The following is a 19328-nucleotide window of genomic DNA, read 5'->3' as shown; positions in this document are numbered from 1 at the left end:
CTATAACCATGTTTACTGTTGCAGTAGCAGGTATTTGATGACCTCTTTGCCTTCTCTGCAGCATGTTCCTCCCCTGTGGGTCATTGTACATTTACTCCCTGTATGTGCAATTATTGTTCTGTTTTAATCTTCACTATATTACATTTGGAAGTAACCATTTTTCAAGAGGTGACAGCATGTCAGTGTGTACACTGAGTTATTAGCTTCACTTGCTCTATTGTATAAAAGGAAAAAAAATCGATTTTTATTAAAGAAAAAACAAATCTCCCTCAAAACAGGAACGGGTCAAAGTTCCGACACAAAAAAAGAACCTTAAAGGTCGCTCAGAATTCAGAGTGAGATGATCTTTTCCGGCCTGAATATGTTGGACTGAAGTTAAAACTGGAGCAGATGCATAATAAATGTGACTTGAACATATTCTAAGCAAACAAAGGGATAATAAGGAGCGATAATAATTCTCGTGGAGGCTGTCTAAATAATTTAAACTCATTTTACTAAATTTTTTGAGTCTGTTTGTATTAAACAGCGATGCATGATACACACACTGTGATTTCTCCCCCTTTGATTCTCAGTAATATGTAAGACCAGTGTGACATCACATAAGGTCAAATTAATGGCTAACATATTGTAACTCATTGGAAGAAATAACCCAAGATTATTATCTGTCCTGTGTTCTCACTTCACGCCAACGCAGAGAAAATGGATTCTTGAAAGACCATTTTCAGGCTTTTTGGTTAATATCAGAAGAACACAACTGGACAGGGAGAGGAAAATGTCTAACTTTATATTTGCTTCTTGATAACACATCATGAACATCTTATTATTATGAGTTTGTTTAGTTAATTAAATCTAAAGCATTTAGAGTCGTCTTGTTTTACTTTACATTGCCATTTCACCTTAACATTTCTGTAGCTTTTCGAGGGATGACTCTATATGACTAATGTAAAAGATCTGACTCATCAAACCTTTGATTATCCATTGATTAGAAAGCATTGTACCTGGGTGAATATCAGTTTTCAACTCCCAGGCTTTCATTATATGACTGCATAGGAGGGTTTGAGTTATGACCGATGGGAAAGTGAGGAACAGTGTGGAGCAGTGGGAGTCTCCTCCTACGCTCAAACCCCGTAATTCTAAAGAAAGGGAGGCAAACATTCCTCTCAGTACCTGGTTACACAATAATGACTGTGCAGACTTCCACTGAATGGAGGGACAGTCTGGATCCGATCCGCCGCTGAGTAGAAACCTTTGCTTTTGCCAGCACTTCTCTCGCTGCCCGTCCTGTCAGTCCTTCCAGCATCCTACGTTCAGCATGTTGAAGTCCAAAGGTGAATTTCGTCGGTTTTGTTTTTGAGGATATGCTAATGCTCTGCAGCTTTTAGGCCCAAAGAAATAGTGTTTGCACAGCCTGGAGGTTTTTGTGAGGGAGGACTATGAAAATATGAGCCTGTGTGATGCGCCCGTCCCTCGTGAACATGACAATCTCATCTTGCTCTGACGTGGCCTCCACGGAAGAGTTTTCATCCGGCAGGAGTTCGGGGTTTTTGCTATTCAAATGAAATAGAGGCCATTATAGAATAGGTCTCTCAAATAGGAAATACTTAGCCCTGGCAGGTAGAAGTCACCGAGGCCGACTGGAAAAGGTGACGAGCCGGCTCTTTAGGACTAGCTGTCTCTGTCCCTCTAATATGTACTGAAATATGCTTGACTTGAACTCTAGTGCCGCGCAGCATCCGTAAGCTTGCCATTTTAAAAACGCCTCGATCCCTGCAGCAGCTCCAGTGAAGAAAGCCCTCCAGTTTGTAGATGATCTGTTGCCATAGCTACCCGAGCACAGGAACTGAGCACTCGTTCCCCTCATACAGCCCAAGCCCCTCCTCCTCTTCCTCCCCCTCACTGGGTCCCCTGGCTAGTTCATTAGCATAATGATTCACACCAAGCCCTCCTTGAAGGGCCACCATTTGTAGGTTTTTTAGAACAGTCAGTGGAGCCCTGTCATTATTAGAAGAATCTGTCCTTACCGAGGATTGCACTCTGTATATCACGCAGCAAACTGCAGTGCTGCATAGATTAGAAAGGAGGTTCCAGGGGATGCACCATTTCACCGTACCTGAGTGTGATGACGATAAAGACCTTGAATCTTGAATCTTGATATCCTGCTGCGACGGCCTTCACTGTGGCATCTATCCCCGATCAGGTTCCCAGTCAGGGGCAGAGTCACATGTTTTTCTGTGTACGGTCAAAGATTGCATGATGCTGCAAAAGCAGATGGCAAAGAAGGTCTGCGCTAATAACGGCCTATGACAAGGCAGCGTTAAGCCACACTACTTAGCAGCCCGCGTGAGCTTTACTTTGGGAGACAGTTCAATTAACTTAACGCAAAAATCAGGCCGCTTAAGAATTAATTGCCTATTAAAATGACTTCCCACTTCAGGGTGGGAGCTTGTTTACAGTTCACTAAGCAGTGGTTCCTGCATGATACTGTGTTTAGATGTTTGTATTAAACAGCTTATTAAAAAAGAAGCTGCAGAAACAGGCCTGGTTCAACCCCAAAGCACGTTCTGTGAGGAGACACGACAGCGTGGAGGCTGCACCTCGTTTGATCACAGGTCACACGGTGCAAACACAGATGGTTATCTGTGATGTCAGGACTTATAACTACAATGAGGTCAAGTGTTTCTTCATGGCGGCTGTCTCTTTATCTGTTTCCCTCTTTCCTCCTTCTCCTCACAGTGATCTGCAACTTCCGGTCCTCAATATGTCAGGCCCTGGTCCTGGAGATTGGGGAAACTGTCCAGATTCTGGAGAAGAGCGAAGGTAATGACAGGCACATCTCTGCACACACGTCATATGGCACAGTTATTGTGATGGCTTGTAAATAATCACAGGTCTTTACTGCAGGTGATCAGGTTGAACACAAGTGGGGAAAATGCAAGTTTTTCAGAACATAAGAAAAGTCTTTATTCTTCAGTTTAAGCATAAACATGATGGTTAGTGTCAGGTTTATTCTAGCCCTGTTAGCATCAGTATTTAAATTAGACAACTTATATGGCAAATTGGTATATGAAGGATTTCGTAGGCGTCTTTCTCAGTCAATTTGTTGCTAGACTTGAGAGGGCTTCAAAAAATATGCTATGCTGCGTTCGATGACACCCCAGAGCTCGGCCCTTGGAACGACGTCACACCCGATAACCCGAGCTCATGGTGCACAGGAACAAAGGTTACGTTAGCCAGCTAGCCATGGTTATTAAAACCAGTAAATAATTACGCATTACATGTATTAAAACATCTACAGATGGTCATTGGACAGTACCATGTGTACGACACATTTAATGGCAGAAGTGCTAATAAACATTTAAAGTTCTCTGAGTCAGGAAATCATGAAGTCTCTGAGTGTCTGATAATAAAGTGCTGATTTAAAAATACAGGCAAAAAATAATTTAAATAATTTTGTATTAAGCTTAGTGATGTAACAGGTCAACATGAATAATTACACATGTTTTGTTGTACATTGTGATAAAATCATATTAGAACTGCAGATAATAAAATGTAGCATTTGTTTAAAGCTGATTGGTAAACCATAGAACCATGAACCACAGCAAAATGGTGTAATGTCCCATACTGCATACAAGAATGTGTTTCATAACAGGTTTACTGATGTGTATTCTGATCTTCCTTTAGGTTGGTACAGAGGCTTTGCCACCAAGAAGCCTTCCATCAAGGTAATTATAATATTACATTTATTGTATATATAGATACTGGATTTACACTGTGATAATTCCTATAGGCCACATAGAGATGTATGTATTCTGACTCTATTTCTTTGTATTTGAAGCATGAGTGACACAGAGAAAAACAATTTTGATATGAAATGTAACATGACTGAAGCTCCTCTTATTAGTTAACACTTTTTAAATGTTTTTCCTGACAGCTAAAATAATATTTAGCCACCCATTGTTTCACTTAAGCTCATTCGTCAAATGAAGTGGAAGCAGAACATCTGTAAATGGCAATCTGAATCCCAAGCTTTTATCAAACACCACAGCGTTTTTATGAATGATAATATGATGTGAGAGACTTGCATCCCCGAAATAACTCTGTCTTGACAGCAAAGAGCTTAATGACCGATTAACTTATTGAGCAGAGCTTTGAACAGACAAAAATAGAAATCTGCTGACCTGTATTTCCAGAGGTGCTTTAACAAAGGCACCGTTTTAACCATGATATTCTGACTTCTTAGTACAGTGGCACTAAATATAATGCTATCCCCAAAAAGGATTACAACAGTGAAAACAAATACAGCGTATATGATTTGAATTGTTCATCGCACCTTGGTATGAGCACCCCATCATTTTCCTTTTAAATTCCAATATGAAACTTTAAAGATGTGCAGTATTACTAGTATCGTGGGTGGCTGTGGCTCAGGAGGTAGAGCGGGTGATCCACTAACCAAAAGAGCGGTGGTTTGATCCGCGGCTCCTCCAGTCTGCATGCAAGTGTCTCTGGGAAAGATACTGAGCCCTAAATTGCGCCTGATGGCTGTGTTGGCAGTGTGATGGAAAAAGCGCTGCATTTAATGTGTGTGTGAATGGCTGCATGTGACCTGTAAAGCGCTCTGAGTGGTCATTCAGACCAGAAAAGAGCCACATAAATTCAGTCCATTTATCATTTACTGCTGCCCTGTTTTCCCTCCTGTGCAGAGTTTGAGATCAAATTTTGTTTTCTTTTCTGCCAGCAGATGGTGCAATTAGTAATTTGAAAACCAGTCATTATTCCAAAACAAGGTTTTTATGGTAGTTTAGATGTAATTTGTAACATTAAATACTTGCCTGCTGCAGGACATAAATAAAAAACATTAGGATGCAATGTTTTTGATTGAAGCATAGAGAAGTCTTTATTTTCTTAAATCTATATAGATGGTTGGACGGATGGAAGATAGATAGATAGATAGATAGATAGATAGATAGATAGATAGATAGATAGATAGATAGATAGATAGATACATAGATATATAGATAGATAGATAGATAGATAGATAGATAGATAGATAGATAGATAGATAGATAGATACATACTATAGTCAATAGTAAGTTCACTGCACTGAGATTATAGTCTCGCCACCAGAGCTACTACAAAGCTGTCCCTGTAAAGAAGCTTGTGCTCATGGAGATATTGTATAAACAGCGTTAGGGTTACAGATCTTTTAATTATAAGGGTGATTGAAAGACTCAAGTACCCCGGGCAGAGGATCGAAGTCGATTATAAATACAGATTTAAAGATAAGTAACTGAAGCTACACAAAGTTGTGCGTTAGGCTAGCATAGCCTGTAAAATTATAGTACAGCAGAAGTGTATTTATAAAAAAAAGTGAAAACTGAACAAGAGTAGAGACTAGAGATATAAAAATATAAAATCCAATAAATGTCTCAGCACAGAGTTTGTTCATCCAGTATCACTGTGATGGATCCTGTGCATCATGCCCAGTCAGAGGAGAACATACAGTAGGTGCAGAACTCTGAACAACACAACAGCATCACTCCTGACAAGAGATCAATAACCTGCACTGCAGTAAATGGTTTTTAAATCTGACTGACAAATCTTTTCCTCCCATATTTTTCAGTATGGAATGTATATGATATGCGTCATCAATTAGAAACCTGTGGCAGAGCAGGCTGCAGAGTCACGGTACAAAGAGAGAGAGCGAAGATGTCACGTCCGTCCACCCGCGGAACAAACAGAGTGTAGCAGGATACCAGATATATTATTAGAAGCATGAGAGCAGCAGGTAATTTCTGCTCTTCTATATGTGGACTCTGCTTTAAACAGAAATGTCAGGAGCTGAAGTGTTCTGTGATGCTGCAGAAAGGTTTTTAAGAAAGCAGAAATCTGTCCAGTCCTGGTAAATGTAGGTGTTAGTGGCCACACGCTGTCCTTCTCTACTCTCATCTGCTATTTACAGTTCTCGCTAACACCCCTCCATTTTGTTATGTTCTCTGACTGCCCACAGCCATTCGCCCCCATACTCTCTCTGTGCTGGGAGAATTAGTTGTGTTCACCGTGGCCAATTCCTTACATCTGGCAGATTAGAATTAGAAAGATGAACTGCAAGGTTGGCAGTTGGCATCGCTCGGTCTCTCGTGCCCTTCCCGGGCTAAGCCGAGCCACAATAGGGCTCCTGCACGTCACGATTTGGTTAATAACACAAACATAACCATGCACTTCTGTTGCGGGAGAATTAAAGACAGCATCCTGTCACACTTGCTAACAACTCTGCTCCTTCCTCTGTCCACAGGGGATTTTCCCAGTCAGCTATGTCCACTTGAAGAAATCCACAGTGACCAACAGAGGGTGAGTTGCACGACAAAGTGTGTTTCTGTTTATTTGAGCTTTTGCAGTATCAGAATTAAGAGCTCACTGCTGATGCAGCTTTTGTTATTTTTCATTAATTCGAACATAAACAGAAAAAAGCATTGTTTACAAAGAGTGATTAGAAAAAAAACCCACATATTCGAGAAAAGGAGTGCAAATCGTAACTTTTGTTTTGTCAGAGAGAGACGTTTGCAGCCTGAAGTGCCTGAATGGGTTAAAAGCTTAGGCTACACTCAAAAGGGGGCGTCACTCAACATACACTATTCAGTTGAAGTGGAGTAAATTTGCTGTTATGCCATTATCAATAAAAGGACCCCAAATTTGTCTAATGAGGACCTTATCTCCTCCATAGCCATATCACCCAGCCACTTCTTAAAACAAAGGGAAAACTTAGAACTTTATATTGACATGGATATTGCATGTACATGTAAAGGCACAGTGGCCACTTGCAGTCGCTGTCAGAAAGGATGTCCATGTCTGCAGAGAACAGATTAAAGACGGAGACACAGACAGACAGCAGAGCTCTTTATCAGCCTAAACTCATTGAAGTAAAATCTGCAGGCTGGGATCTGTGGCTCGGTGCGGACTGGGACTTGGCTGTTGTATCACCACCCTCCAGTTGATTCACCACATAGCAGGAGCACTCTTGTTTGCACTCAAACAATTAAAAGTGCAGACTTGGAAATTTACATTATTATACTCACTCGCACTGGGAGTTGCACTTTGTGAAATCTGCTTTGCTGTCTCACAGAGTTAATGAGGTGAGACACCTACTGCATCTCTGAAGTTCTCCCAGAGCTTCCTCGCCACAGACAATCACCCCGACTCACAGTGTAATGGAGATGTTTCACTGATACATTTTCAGCGTTCACTCTTTGCAGCGTAGGACCGAGCTTATTGAGCAAAGTGCAAAGTCTCACTAGAGATCTAACCTTTGGTGTAATGTTTCTCTAGGAAAGTGGTCACACAGGAAGGAAGTGTGTGGTGGTTTTTACCAGAGAGCTCCTACCCCGGTTTCTAAGTGCAGCCAGAGAGAATATCATTTCTATAGTTCCTTTTAAGATTTCTTATAAAGTTGTTCTGAAGCAGTGACCTGCATTCATGTTGTTTTGTATGCTTGCTTCAAATTTAATCTAGTTTAACTTTAATTGAGCAAAAGTACTCCTCACTAGAATGGGACTCAGGCGATCACATACCTCTGCCAAAAGTTCCCTTATGAAAACAAATTTAAATTCACTAGATTTTAGTTTTTTATTTTACATTGCACACATTTATAAACATCAATACCCTAGATATGCCAACATTTTTCATTGAAATCAATAAATTATTCTCTGAGTAAACAGTCCTATCCCATGATGTTAAAGAAAGTGGGAAAAACTAATTCCTGGATCTGCCCCCTTGATTTTCCAGATCCGCACCAAAATGTGATGGGTTATTTTTACTGACCCAAACTCCATCCTTCCACCAAGTGTCATGGAAATTGGTTCAATTGTTTTTGCTTGATCCTGCTTAAAAACAAACACACAAATGGAACAGGGGTCACATTTTACATCTTCTGTATTTAACATATGTTAATAAAAATATTGTGACATTATAGTTTAACAATCAAGCTTAACTTTAACAACAGGTATTCACTGAGTTTCCATGCTGAACTGACCCCTAAGGTTAAACTAAAGAAGGTGTTACCTCTGAAACACCTTCTTTTGCCAAGTGGTGAGGGTAGTTTGAGCAAGTCAGCAAAAAAGACAACATGTCAATAACACATCATATCTGTGGCCACATTGAAGCATGGCCACAGAGGGCGCTGTTGTGAGGATTAAACTGTTGTTGCTATTAATATCAACCAACAATACTTAGATACGTCACATTTTAGTTGAATCTCCAGGCACAATACTCTCAGTCTTTTTTAAGCAGGTCATAGTGTTCAACTAGAATACAAATGTCTGTCATTGTCTTTTTCCTTAACTGAATTTCCTGAAAATTCACAATGTGCATGTTTTGAAAATCATAATGTGGATTCCACACTGACATCTGTATGTGTGCGTGTGTGTCCTTGTGCGCGCTCATATTCATGCTTTTCTGTCCACTGCAGGTTGTGCGAGACGGTGGTGCCCCTCGAGGACCCGATCATCACAGAGACCACCTCCACTCTGCAGGAATGGGGGGTCTTGTGGAAGCAGCTCTACGTGGTCAGTAGCACTTACATCAGAACAAGACACTAAGCTGAAATAAATGTGAGAGCGGATTCGACATTAGCAAGATGTCCGAGGGAGTTGAGAGAAAAACAGCTTTTTGCGAGAAGAAATCGCATCTCTCATTGTTTCATTTGTATCCTCCTGAGGGGGTTTGATGGACTCAGCTTTCTAGAGTATGTTTTTCTTTTCCGCACTCAGGAGTGGGGAATAGCCGGAGATTTAACCCAATCATGCTTTGACACTTCCTATAGATTTTTCCCCACAGCACGTCATTCCGAATCTCACCCTACATTTTCTTATACGATCTACGTGGGGACAGAAACGGTGGCCGGGCACGGATAATGGCCCGCAGACCTGTCATATGCGATTTCATGCTGTGTCATTCAGCCATTGATTGATCCTGGCCTGCCTCTCGTCGTTTTCTGCATCATCTTCAAATCCACCACCTCCAGTCAGCCTTTACTTGCCGGGCAAACGTGATTACTGGAAACTTAAGGCGTCCTTAATCCCGCTAAGTGTCGAGGGCGCAGGCGGAAGTGGTCGGTAGGGTTTGGAGTTTGGAGCCGAGTGGCTACGTTGCAGAGCTGGCAGCAAGTTTCTTTTTACATAACCTCTCACTGAGGACTGCTCATGCTCTGAGCAACCAAGGAGCCCGGAGGCATTGGTGTGGTGATGTAACTTCTTCTGAAGCCTGACTAATGTGAAGTGCTGATTTAGCAGTGCTTGTTTTGGTGCTCACCCCCTGTGTGATATGGGCCATGTTGCCGCAGTCGCATCCACGATAACAGGGGTTCTGGTATTGGCTAGATGTTGATGCATTTCACCTGATTGTTGCCAATTAGAATTCATGGTGCGACTGCAGGGAACGATGGCCTAAGCAGAACTGTGGAGCCGTTGTAATGTACACAATGAGCCCTGTGGAATAGTCGTCCAAACGGGCTCATCAACGCTGACAAAAACCTTTGTTTTTCTGCAGCAACCAGCCGCTGAGAACATGTGCTGTTGTCCTCATTAAATTTGCACGGGCACTGTGGCGGTGCTTAATCTTTCCATTTATGCAAGCAAACCTGGGAGGTAATGTGGGCCTGTCCTATTAGGCAGAAAAGTGTTGTCCTTAGTCTGTGAGAAACGCTGATGAAATTCATTACCGTGAGGAGGTCAAAGCACACTTACCAGGGAGAGGAGTTAACATGTTGTTCTTCTTTGTGCTGCAGGAGTTGTTTGGTCAGAAAAACACTTACATACTATGCACATGCAATATTTTTCCTTGTTCAACTGTAATATTACACAGTGTGAGGTGAATTCTGGGATGATTTTCAGTATCAGTCTTAACACAAATGCCACAGTTATAGCACATAACATATCCTGGCTAAGTCTCTTTTGGCTGCTTCAACAGAAACACAAGGTGGATCTGTTCCATAAGCTCCGTCATGTGATGAACGAGCTCGTCGACCTGCGACGGCAGCTGATCCAGGGTCATCTCGCCCAGGACCAGACTCGTGAGATCAAGCGGCACATCACAGTGCGGCTTGACTGGGGCAACGAGTGAGTAACGCTTGAGACTGAACGCACTGCATCAAGAGACCGGGATGGACTGCTCCACAACAAACATTTGTCTTTAACCAATGGCCACCAAAGAATACAATATTTCCTTGGCACTGGAGAGATCTACAATGCCGGCTGAGTGGGTGCATAATAGCATCCTCTATGATGTAATTTTATGGTCATTTAGCAGATGAGTGAATTTCAAGCAGCTTAAAGTCAACGCACATCCCCCTGGAGGAACTGTAAAGCTGTATTCCTACGGTTGCCAGTTTCAGACTCCATCCAACTGAGCACAGACAGGCATCCATATCAGAGATAAAGATGTGAGGGCTCCAGCTCGGCGGAGGAGGAACTTCATGTGGACGGGCCATCTGTCAATTTAACATAAGATTCATTGCACAATCGCACATAAAAACACTTGCATGTTCACTCTGAGCTCCCTCACAGGGTCGCTCAGCGTCACAGTGTGTGTTTCACGATTGAACAGTATGTTTTAATGTTGAGAACATTTAGAAGTAGAGCCTGAGACACTGTGTTCAGCCTGTCAGGGGTCTGTGGTGCACACTGACCCGAAAGCTGCAGAGATGTGATTTCATGGTCACCGCAGCCCTGAGAGAACTAAGTGACTTCAGGCTGAACAATTTGGTTTAACTAAAAGGTTATATATATATATACTAGTACAGCATGAATCAGTGGTACATGGATGCCAAGTATATTTACTGCAGCACTGTACTTAACTCTTTCAATCCCACACTGAGCCGCACATCCCTGTTCAAACCCATGAATCCTCGTTCCACTGAAGAATCCCACTATTCCCAATGATGCCAAACGTGTCTGGCAAAGAAGCTGGAATAAAACGATGCACACATTGAATCTAAAAGTGTCCCTCGGGCACAATGACGTAGCAACAATTAAGAGTCTCCTGTTTAAATATTCACAGAGTTTGTAGAAAACTGATACATTATGCAGTTCAATTTATTGTATAAATAGAAGTTGAGCTGTTAAGGCAGGAAGTTGGGACATTTTGACTCCTCTACTTTTCTGAGGTGAAGCTTAACAACTTTAAATCCTGTTGCTATGAAATCTATAAGTATTCAAACATTTAAAAATAGTTTAAGAAAATATGCTAATGTTAACTATTATTAACCATCCGCTACCACTGTTTCTTGGACATGAACCATTGTTTTGCAACCAGCACAGACCATAACTGCACCAGCCCAGTACACAGGCTCATATCCCTAATGTCCAACCACTCACTATCAGTAAACAGAACATTATTCCTTCTTAAATATACTGTTATAGTATAAAGTAGCATGTAGAATAAATACTCAGATAAAGTACAAATACCTCAGAGTTATGACAAAGTAATGTAAAGGAAATGTTCTGAAAAGTGGTTTTAAAAGGAGGTTTTTAAAGATTTTAATGTTTTTTAGATAAACATCCGATATCTGAAACTTTCACTTTTCACCATAAATTGTATAATGTGACATTGTTTGACTTTTTAAACTCTAATATCTTTCTTCCTTCTCTCCTGAACCCTCTTTCACAGGCACCTTGGTTTAGACCTTGTTCCCAGAAAGGAGTTTGAGATGGTGGATCCAGATCAGATCAGCGTATCTGAACTACACAAGCTGGTACGGTGGATAACATTATATTTAAAAAAAAAAGTGCATGCTGTACAAATTCCTAACCTGAATTATTAAATAGATTAAATTAATAAAGCGAAACATGTTCATATGATTAAAAATGCATAACTAATCCCCAGCACATGCTAACACTCATCAGTAGCCATGACTCACGCTGCTTTTATGAGCTTTTCTTACCCGCTGTGCCTCTGTTTCCATCGCACCGAGCGGATTTACATATAAGAAAGTGTTGCTGGATGTGTAGGGATGTGTGACCGCACCGATTATCAAACCATCCATAAGAAGGTGACTCACAAGAGATGGAGCACGATGCAGCTGCTGCAGCCGCCTCATGTGACCTGTTCTTTATGCTTATCGTACCGCCATATTGAGTGTGTCCCTTCCCTTGCGTCCACGTGACTCCCACCAGCCCCGATCGCTGGCTCGCACTGCAGACGTAATGCAAAGTGACAGGGCCAGGTGAGGCAGGGGGTAAATACATACGAATGAATTATATATTGTTTCTTTTTTTCGATAACTTAACATAACATTTTAGTCCCCCCCCCCCCCCAAACAGACTAGAGATACATTCCCATGAATAAATAATGTCTCGAATGTTCTTTGGCTGCAGCGGTGTTGGACTTCCAAACCTGTCCAGGGACACAGGGGAGACTTTCAGAGGCAGATCTAATTTTAGAAGCACGTGATTACAGCACAGATGTTATGAAATGTAATGTAATTCTGCTGGAGATGGTTATCTAGCAGGGGGATCCTTTCAGGGTTAGCTGCTGAAGCTCCCTCCATATGCTGATCAAAACATGTTCCACAGGCCCTGCAGCCTCCCATTATCCCGTCATGTTCCTCAGCTTTGCACACACACGGTGTCGGTGCACTAACTGCTCTGTCCAGAAACAACAGCGTAGCTCTGCCTTGGCAAGAAGCCGCCTGACTCTGTCGGTGAAAGTGAGCTGGTTTTTTTGGCAGGGCACGGGGTCTTGGCACCTCCTCAGGTAGGGGAGTAGAGGCGTTCTTTCAGGCTGCTGAGCAGAGAGGTGTGTGTGGGCGCCAGCGGCTTTGTCCTCTCCTCTCCCACACGCTCACATTTTGCCTCATGTGGGAACAGTAGTGCCGACACTCTGCATGTACGTAGGTGAGATTTCTGTCCAATTTGAATCTTCAGCTGAGGCCCTTACTGTGGTAGCGTGTGTCTGAAGCTGCTCTGAGGTAAATAGGTTCAGGTCTGTGTGGGAAGAGGACTGATCTGACATCTTCTCTTTTGAACTTCACTCCTTTTTAGCACGTATCCAGCAGACACTGTGGTCAGCAAAGCACAAATCAGGTACAGTCTTTTCAAAGCTCTTCTTCTGTCTCTTCATCTATCATTTCCCCAAACATACCACCCCCCTCAGACTCGTAGCTGCTGGTTGGCTGTAATCCTGGTGACCTATAAGAGCATGTAGGGTTAAAATTAAAATTACAAGGCGTCTGTGCCAAGTTCCATAAGAAGCTCACAGCAACGCTGCCAGGAAGTGAAGGTTGATTCCCACTGGGACCACATATGCCCCAAAGTATGCAGGAATGGTGCTTAAGTCACTTTGAATTGAAGTGTCCACTGAATTGTATTTGTTTTAGAACACCGGTTTAAGGACCTGTTGTTTTTTGACTTCATTAAGAAGTGGAACATTTTTGAATTTCTGCCATAGTTATAATTATCTTAATTATTATAGATTTCTCATAGAGGCCGAACTGATCTTATTTATACTGAGAGAAAGATGTGAAGCAGAAGTGGGCAATGTTTGGCCCCTCGATGGAAGTTAAAGATTTTATCAAATGTAATTGTGAAAATCTAAAACAACAAGATATCAGTTATATTGTACATTGAGATATTAGCCTTTTTTCCTATATAAATAAATAACATAACATAATAGCACGATAAATAATTAATGATATACTAATAGGGAAAGATATATCTGTCCTTGAATACGATCATATACGTCACAGATAACAATCAATGACAACATGTTGGGCAATAAATGTGAATTCAGTTGAGTCTTTACTGGGGCAAAGTTTTACCAGAAATGTTATATTATACCTCACCTCACCTCTAATGGTTTATTTTGTAATACTAAGCCTTCAGTAGTCATAGATCATAGGAATTCAGAATTGTTCATTCATGTTTTCTCTATCTGGACCGCACCCTGTATGTCGGTCTTCAGTAAACACTGTGTTCTACAATGGACAGGATGTAATAAAGTATAGAACATGTACTCCTGAATGATTCACCCCATCATTGATCTGTAAAAAAAACTTTATCCATGAACAGAAGAGCAGTTGCTTGGACTCCTCCTCCGTTGGGACCCGTCTACTTAGCGGTCACTGTCTTGTGCGTTCCCAGGGCGACAGCACGAGACAGCGCCATGGCGACGGTTGCCGTGTCCCCGTGTCGCACCACCTCTTCATCAACCTGAAGAGCTTCACCTACAACAGCATCAGCGAGGACGCCGACGTCTTCTTCTCTCTGTACGACACGCGCGAGGCCAAACAGATCAGGTGCGTGCAGGAATGTCAGTGAAGGCATATAACGGCCTTGGATGGTACACACAGACACGCACACTGACACACACTGACACACACACACACACAGACACACACACACATATATCTACTCACTGTCTGTTGATTCTGTAGCTGACCGACTCCCGGTTTCCTTTGCAGTGAGAAGTTTATGGTGAAACTGAACAAAAATGGCGGACCAAAGAATCCGGAGAAGGTTGATCGTCTGTGTGCTCTTTTCACGGTAACGCCCCCCCCCCCCCCCCCTTATCCCTGTGAATACAAATATTCAAATATTTATTTCTTCTGCTGACGTTTAACATCCCATCTTCTCTCTTCAGGACCTGAGTAGTAAAGATTTGAAGAAGGACCTGTACATCGTTGCACACGTCGTAAGAACTGGTAAATAAACTAGCTTCGTGTCACATTCCTTATTTTTAATGGGAGAGATTTTTTTATTGTTATAATCCGTGTTTCCCTCCTTGCATCATCTTCTCCTTGTTGTGTCCAGGTCGCATGCTGCTGAACGACTCAAAGAAAGGCCCCCCCCATGTGCAGTACAGACGACCCTATGGCTGCGCTGTTCTCGCCATGAGCGATGTGTTCCACACCATCACAGACCTCAAGGAGGAGAAGGACTTTGTGCTCAAAGTTTATACGTGAGTATGAGTGAAGCTCCTCGTCCTCCTCTTTCCTCTGGATTAGGTGTAAATATTGTGCAAATGTTGTGCATGATAACCTAGTGCCTCAGTGTTGATGCCGGCTGTGTTTCCACCAGAATGATAATGAAGTGTCCTCTTGAAAATCAATAGTTGCTCGCCCCGGGCCTGAGATAGGACACTTGGCGTGTTGTGAATCCGGCTGCTTCTGTTAGGCCTCGCCACAGAGAGCCACTCTTATCCACCGGCCGACCCAGGGAAAGGAAGGAGACGCAGAAGGAGAGAGGAAGAGACTGAGAGCGATGACACACGGATAATTGAGCAAAGTTAGAGGACAAAGGAAAATAACAACAAGCTCAGCGTTTTCTCTTGCCAGTCACCAGCTAGAGTGTCTCCCGGTGTGTCCTCCTCGGTGTTCGCTAGGGGTCAGAGGTCATTCATACACTCCCATCCTGTTATATGACGTTTTTCTTGTGAAGAAGTATAAACTTTATCTCGGTGTGAAATCTAGATTCCTGGAATAGAAAGCTGTCTTTTTTATTGTATTTCTCTGCTGAGGCGCAGAGCTCTTCCCTTTGAAGAGCAAGCAGTGATTCAGTTGTGAGCTGCCTCCAAACTGTCGGCTCCTATAAGGCTCCAGCCCGTGCATTTCCCCATGCCTTTCCCAGGGGCCTACGGGCCCACAGTAATGAAAAAGGCTGGTAGAGGGCTGGCTGTCAGGTTTGCTTAGTGTGCAGTGCATTTGGGCTAATGTGTTGCTTGATAGCACCTCCCCCTGCTGCTACTTTTCTCCAGGAGGAAATCGGCTCTGGGACACATGCTGTTCATATAGTCCCCATGCACAGAAACCCCATCCCTCCATCTGGAGCCACTAATGGGTGCGTCGCTACAGCCCTGCTCCCTCCTGTCTTTTCTCTCCAGGTGTAACAATGAGAACGAGTGGTACCAGATACATGAGAACATCATACGCAAGTCCAACACCAAGTACTCGGCTCCCAGCACCAACTATGGTAAATTTGTTGTCTCTGTAGATCTATTAATTAAAGTTATAAAGTCACTTTTTCTCTGGTTGAACTCACAAAGATATTTATGTATTCAGAAGCGAGGTGTGCAGTCATCATAAAATAAGCATTCGTAGAATTTGCCCCAGATTTTGAGAAACACAACTCCACGATTAGAGCTGGATCAAAACGTCACTTCTGATGTGCAAAACTGTGAGAAATCACATTTGAAATAAATTCTTCAGCAGCGTTTCTCTGCTTTGTCCCACTTACCGTGAATAATCGACAGAACACGCTATCGCCAGTTTTTATAAACTATTCATTTATTTTTCATATTAACTGTTTCCAAGAAGTTGTTCAGGGGAAAGATGTGCTCAGTGAGCACATCTTTATAAAAACCACTTAACAGAGACAAAAGGTTTTTTATAATATGTGTGAACCATGACTTTATAAAGAGCCATTAAACATCCCTTACTATTTAACAGTACTTTTCACTCTGACCAGGGCTAAATATGACATTACATGATTATTGATTTAGTGTTTTTACTGAGGTATCCATTTGTCTAAAATATTTCATTTATAGGTAAAATAATAAATTTTGGATTCAACAGATTAGCCCCTTTTTTTTAAAGGAGCCAAACAAGTGCATATTGAGTGAATTCTTTTAACTAATAATACCCTAAAAGCAGATGAGGTTTATTTACCTTCATATTAAAACTGAATACACAAGCAACACAACATATAGGTTGTTCTAACCTATATGTTGTGTTGCTTGTTTATGACAGCAGGAGATTTGTGTAATGAAGTATTTAAAACAAAATCCAAAACATTTAATTAATTATTTACCAAGCTGCTGCGGCAAGTCGCTCCAAGTCCGCAGGCAGCAGGATCACATGAAGAAGCTCCAACTGGCCAACAGTCTCAGAGTCCACTAGGATTCTGGTTTACATGAGCGTGGTGAGGCCTGAGGCGCCCAGGCTCTTTGGTGACGTGAGTTCTCTTCAGTCACGGCCCCGGATCAGTAGAATCAGGTCATTTAAAAGATGTATTCACTAAATCGTTCAGTGCTGGAACGGAGCTCAGACTGCGTCTACGTCCCACTCACTGAACTGAAACGTGGCCAAATCAATAGTGTGAATTCCTCATGATCCCCGCTTTGACAAACTCTGTTAATAGATTTTTTTAAAGTTTTTAATTGTTTTAATAAGTGTTTTTCCTGATCACTATTTCTCTTATTCAGTCCCAACATGTTAAGTTTGTGTTTTTCGTGGAAATCTGTTGAAACAACAGGGAACGTAAGTTGTTATTTTATCGTTGATTATCTAACAGCTAATTGACTACTGATATTTACTCTAAAAGTCAATATGGATAACATGTCCATCCAAAAACATAAACTCCCTTCCAAATATTGTAAATTTATTAAATGGTTCTGCAGTTAAAGTCAATTTTAGATCACTTTGAAGCACGTAACAGCACAGGTGATTGTTTCAATATTGCCCACCCCTGTTAAATACAATTGTGATAGCGTGAAGAAAGAAACATTCAATCTTAGAAGTCAGATCAGTGCAGGTCACTTCACATCTTAGGTATGAAACAATCTCTCAGAGCAGGAGTTAACAAACTGGACTCACTGTTTAGCTGAACTCTTCCAATTCACTGTTACTTCTCGTCTCATGAGCGACTCACTGTTTAAAGGATGACTCATGCCTCACACAAAATCTGTCACAGGATTTGTGCAGCCGCCGTGTTTCTCTTTGTTTCTTTGTGTAATTCCACAACACAATTTCTCCTCCCTCTCTCTGTTCTCCCTGGCTCTGACCACGTCTCTCCATCCTCTCTCTTGTCTTGTCTTCTCCTCCCCCACATTCTGACTAATGTCTCTTAAATACCCCTCTGTCCCTCCCTTCTACTCCCTCCCTCCATTTTTGTCTCTTGCTGTCTTTCCTTCAATTCCACTTTCCTCCCACAACCCCACACCTCCTCATCTGGCCTCTCCCCCATTTACACACACACACACAAACATACACACACACATTAACTCCCACCACCACCACCTGCCCCTAGGCCTCATCATTTCCCTGCAGTTGCTGCGGGGCGAGCTGGAGCAGATCAGACGGGAGAACCAGGCTGTGTTCAGCAGGGCCCTGGCACTCACACGCAAGCTGGGTTTCCCAGACGTCATCCTGCCAGGTAAGGAGGCAAAGACCAGTGGGTGCTAATGGGGATGGAGAGGTTCAGGGAGGAGGTGGAGATGAAAGGCCACTTGCTCTGGATGAATGAGAAGCAAATGAAAGGATCTGGGTACTCAGGGTGCAAATGAACGAGGCATGGAAAAGAAGGAGGTGGGACGAGTGAGATCTAGGGGGTAAAAGAGTGAAACAGCAGGAAATGGCCTTAAAGGGCTGCAGGAGAGCAGAGTGGGCTGTGGTGACGAGGACATGGTCGGTTTCACAGCACAAGATGTACACGATGTACACAATGTACACAATGTACACAATGTACAGTCCAAATGTGAGATAGTTAATGTACAACTCAAGTTTCAGGCTCAAAGAGGTTATATAGTTTCAGTGTTTTACACAACAACCAAAGATTAAGTCTGGAATTTCTTCTGTGAGGAGAAATGAGATCTTTCTTAATTCTGACCTCATTAATGATCTCACAGCCCCTGAGATCTGTCTGGTAACGTTTTGAGGGGTTGACTCTGAGGATGGATACATTACTATGGTACATGCATTTATTAGAATAGACACACATACACAACAGTAAAATATTTAAAAAAAGGTTTTCAAAAAGAGAATAGGAGGGACAGTTAATTTATATTGGTATATTTCATCAGCTTATATTTCACTATGTATTTACTGAGAATGTATGCTCCTCTCCTCTCCTCTCCTCTCCCCTCCTCTCCTCTCCTCTCCTCTCCTCTCCCCTCCTCTCCTCTCCTCTCCTCTCCTCTCCTCTCCTCTCCTCTCCTCTCCTTCCACCTTGCCTGAAATACCTCCCAGTATCACTCCTTGTGACTCATCTGTCCCCAAGGAAATGACTTGGATATAAATAACCATAATCTGATTTTATAAATAACTGCAATATCTTCCTGCCCCGTTGCCACTGATATTTATTCCATTAAAAACTGACCTCACAAAACAAGGTGCTGCTGCAGTCAGGAGCTGCAGTGTGTTACAGCTCAGCGGGGTCATATCTCACTGACGGGAACAACAATGTGTTCTTGCACATCTGACTCTGCACAGCAGCTTAATTTATGTTGACCACTCGCAGTCCGTCTGTGGAGCAGAGGCTGACATGTACTTATTAACATCGCCTGGTAGGAGACATGATTGTAATCATCGTCCCATGAATTCTCTGAGATGTCCTGCTGGTGTCTTT

At 42.4% G+C, this 19328-nt stretch overlaps 1 protein-coding gene across 1 annotated transcript in view; it reads left to right on the top strand.

The window, feature by feature from the left end:
- LOC133957123 (dedicator of cytokinesis protein 3-like) overlaps nucleotides 1-19328 on the top strand; it is a 43800-nt gene that overhangs the window by 2924 nt on the left and 21548 nt on the right. Inside the window, exons 2-14 of the mRNA XM_062392565.1 lie at nucleotides 2734-2817; nucleotides 3682-3722; nucleotides 6293-6348; nucleotides 8462-8558; nucleotides 9961-10109; nucleotides 11659-11743; nucleotides 13032-13073; nucleotides 14130-14284; nucleotides 14450-14531; nucleotides 14629-14689; nucleotides 14799-14946; nucleotides 15868-15956; nucleotides 18012-18137. Of these exons, the coding sequence (XP_062248549.1) occupies nucleotides 2734-2817; nucleotides 3682-3722; nucleotides 6293-6348; nucleotides 8462-8558; nucleotides 9961-10109; nucleotides 11659-11743; nucleotides 13032-13073; nucleotides 14130-14284; nucleotides 14450-14531; nucleotides 14629-14689; nucleotides 14799-14946; nucleotides 15868-15956; nucleotides 18012-18137 (1215 nt within the window). The remainder of the gene's footprint in view (nucleotides 1-2733; nucleotides 2818-3681; nucleotides 3723-6292; nucleotides 6349-8461; nucleotides 8559-9960; nucleotides 10110-11658; nucleotides 11744-13031; nucleotides 13074-14129; nucleotides 14285-14449; nucleotides 14532-14628; nucleotides 14690-14798; nucleotides 14947-15867; nucleotides 15957-18011; nucleotides 18138-19328) is intronic.

Source organism: Platichthys flesus, chromosome 7 (genome assembly GCF_949316205.1).
Source record: "Platichthys flesus chromosome 7, fPlaFle2.1, whole genome shotgun sequence".
NCBI classification, from domain to species: domain Eukaryota; kingdom Metazoa; phylum Chordata; class Actinopteri; order Pleuronectiformes; family Pleuronectidae; genus Platichthys; species Platichthys flesus.
This window is presented reverse-complemented; position numbering and strand designations above follow the sequence as displayed.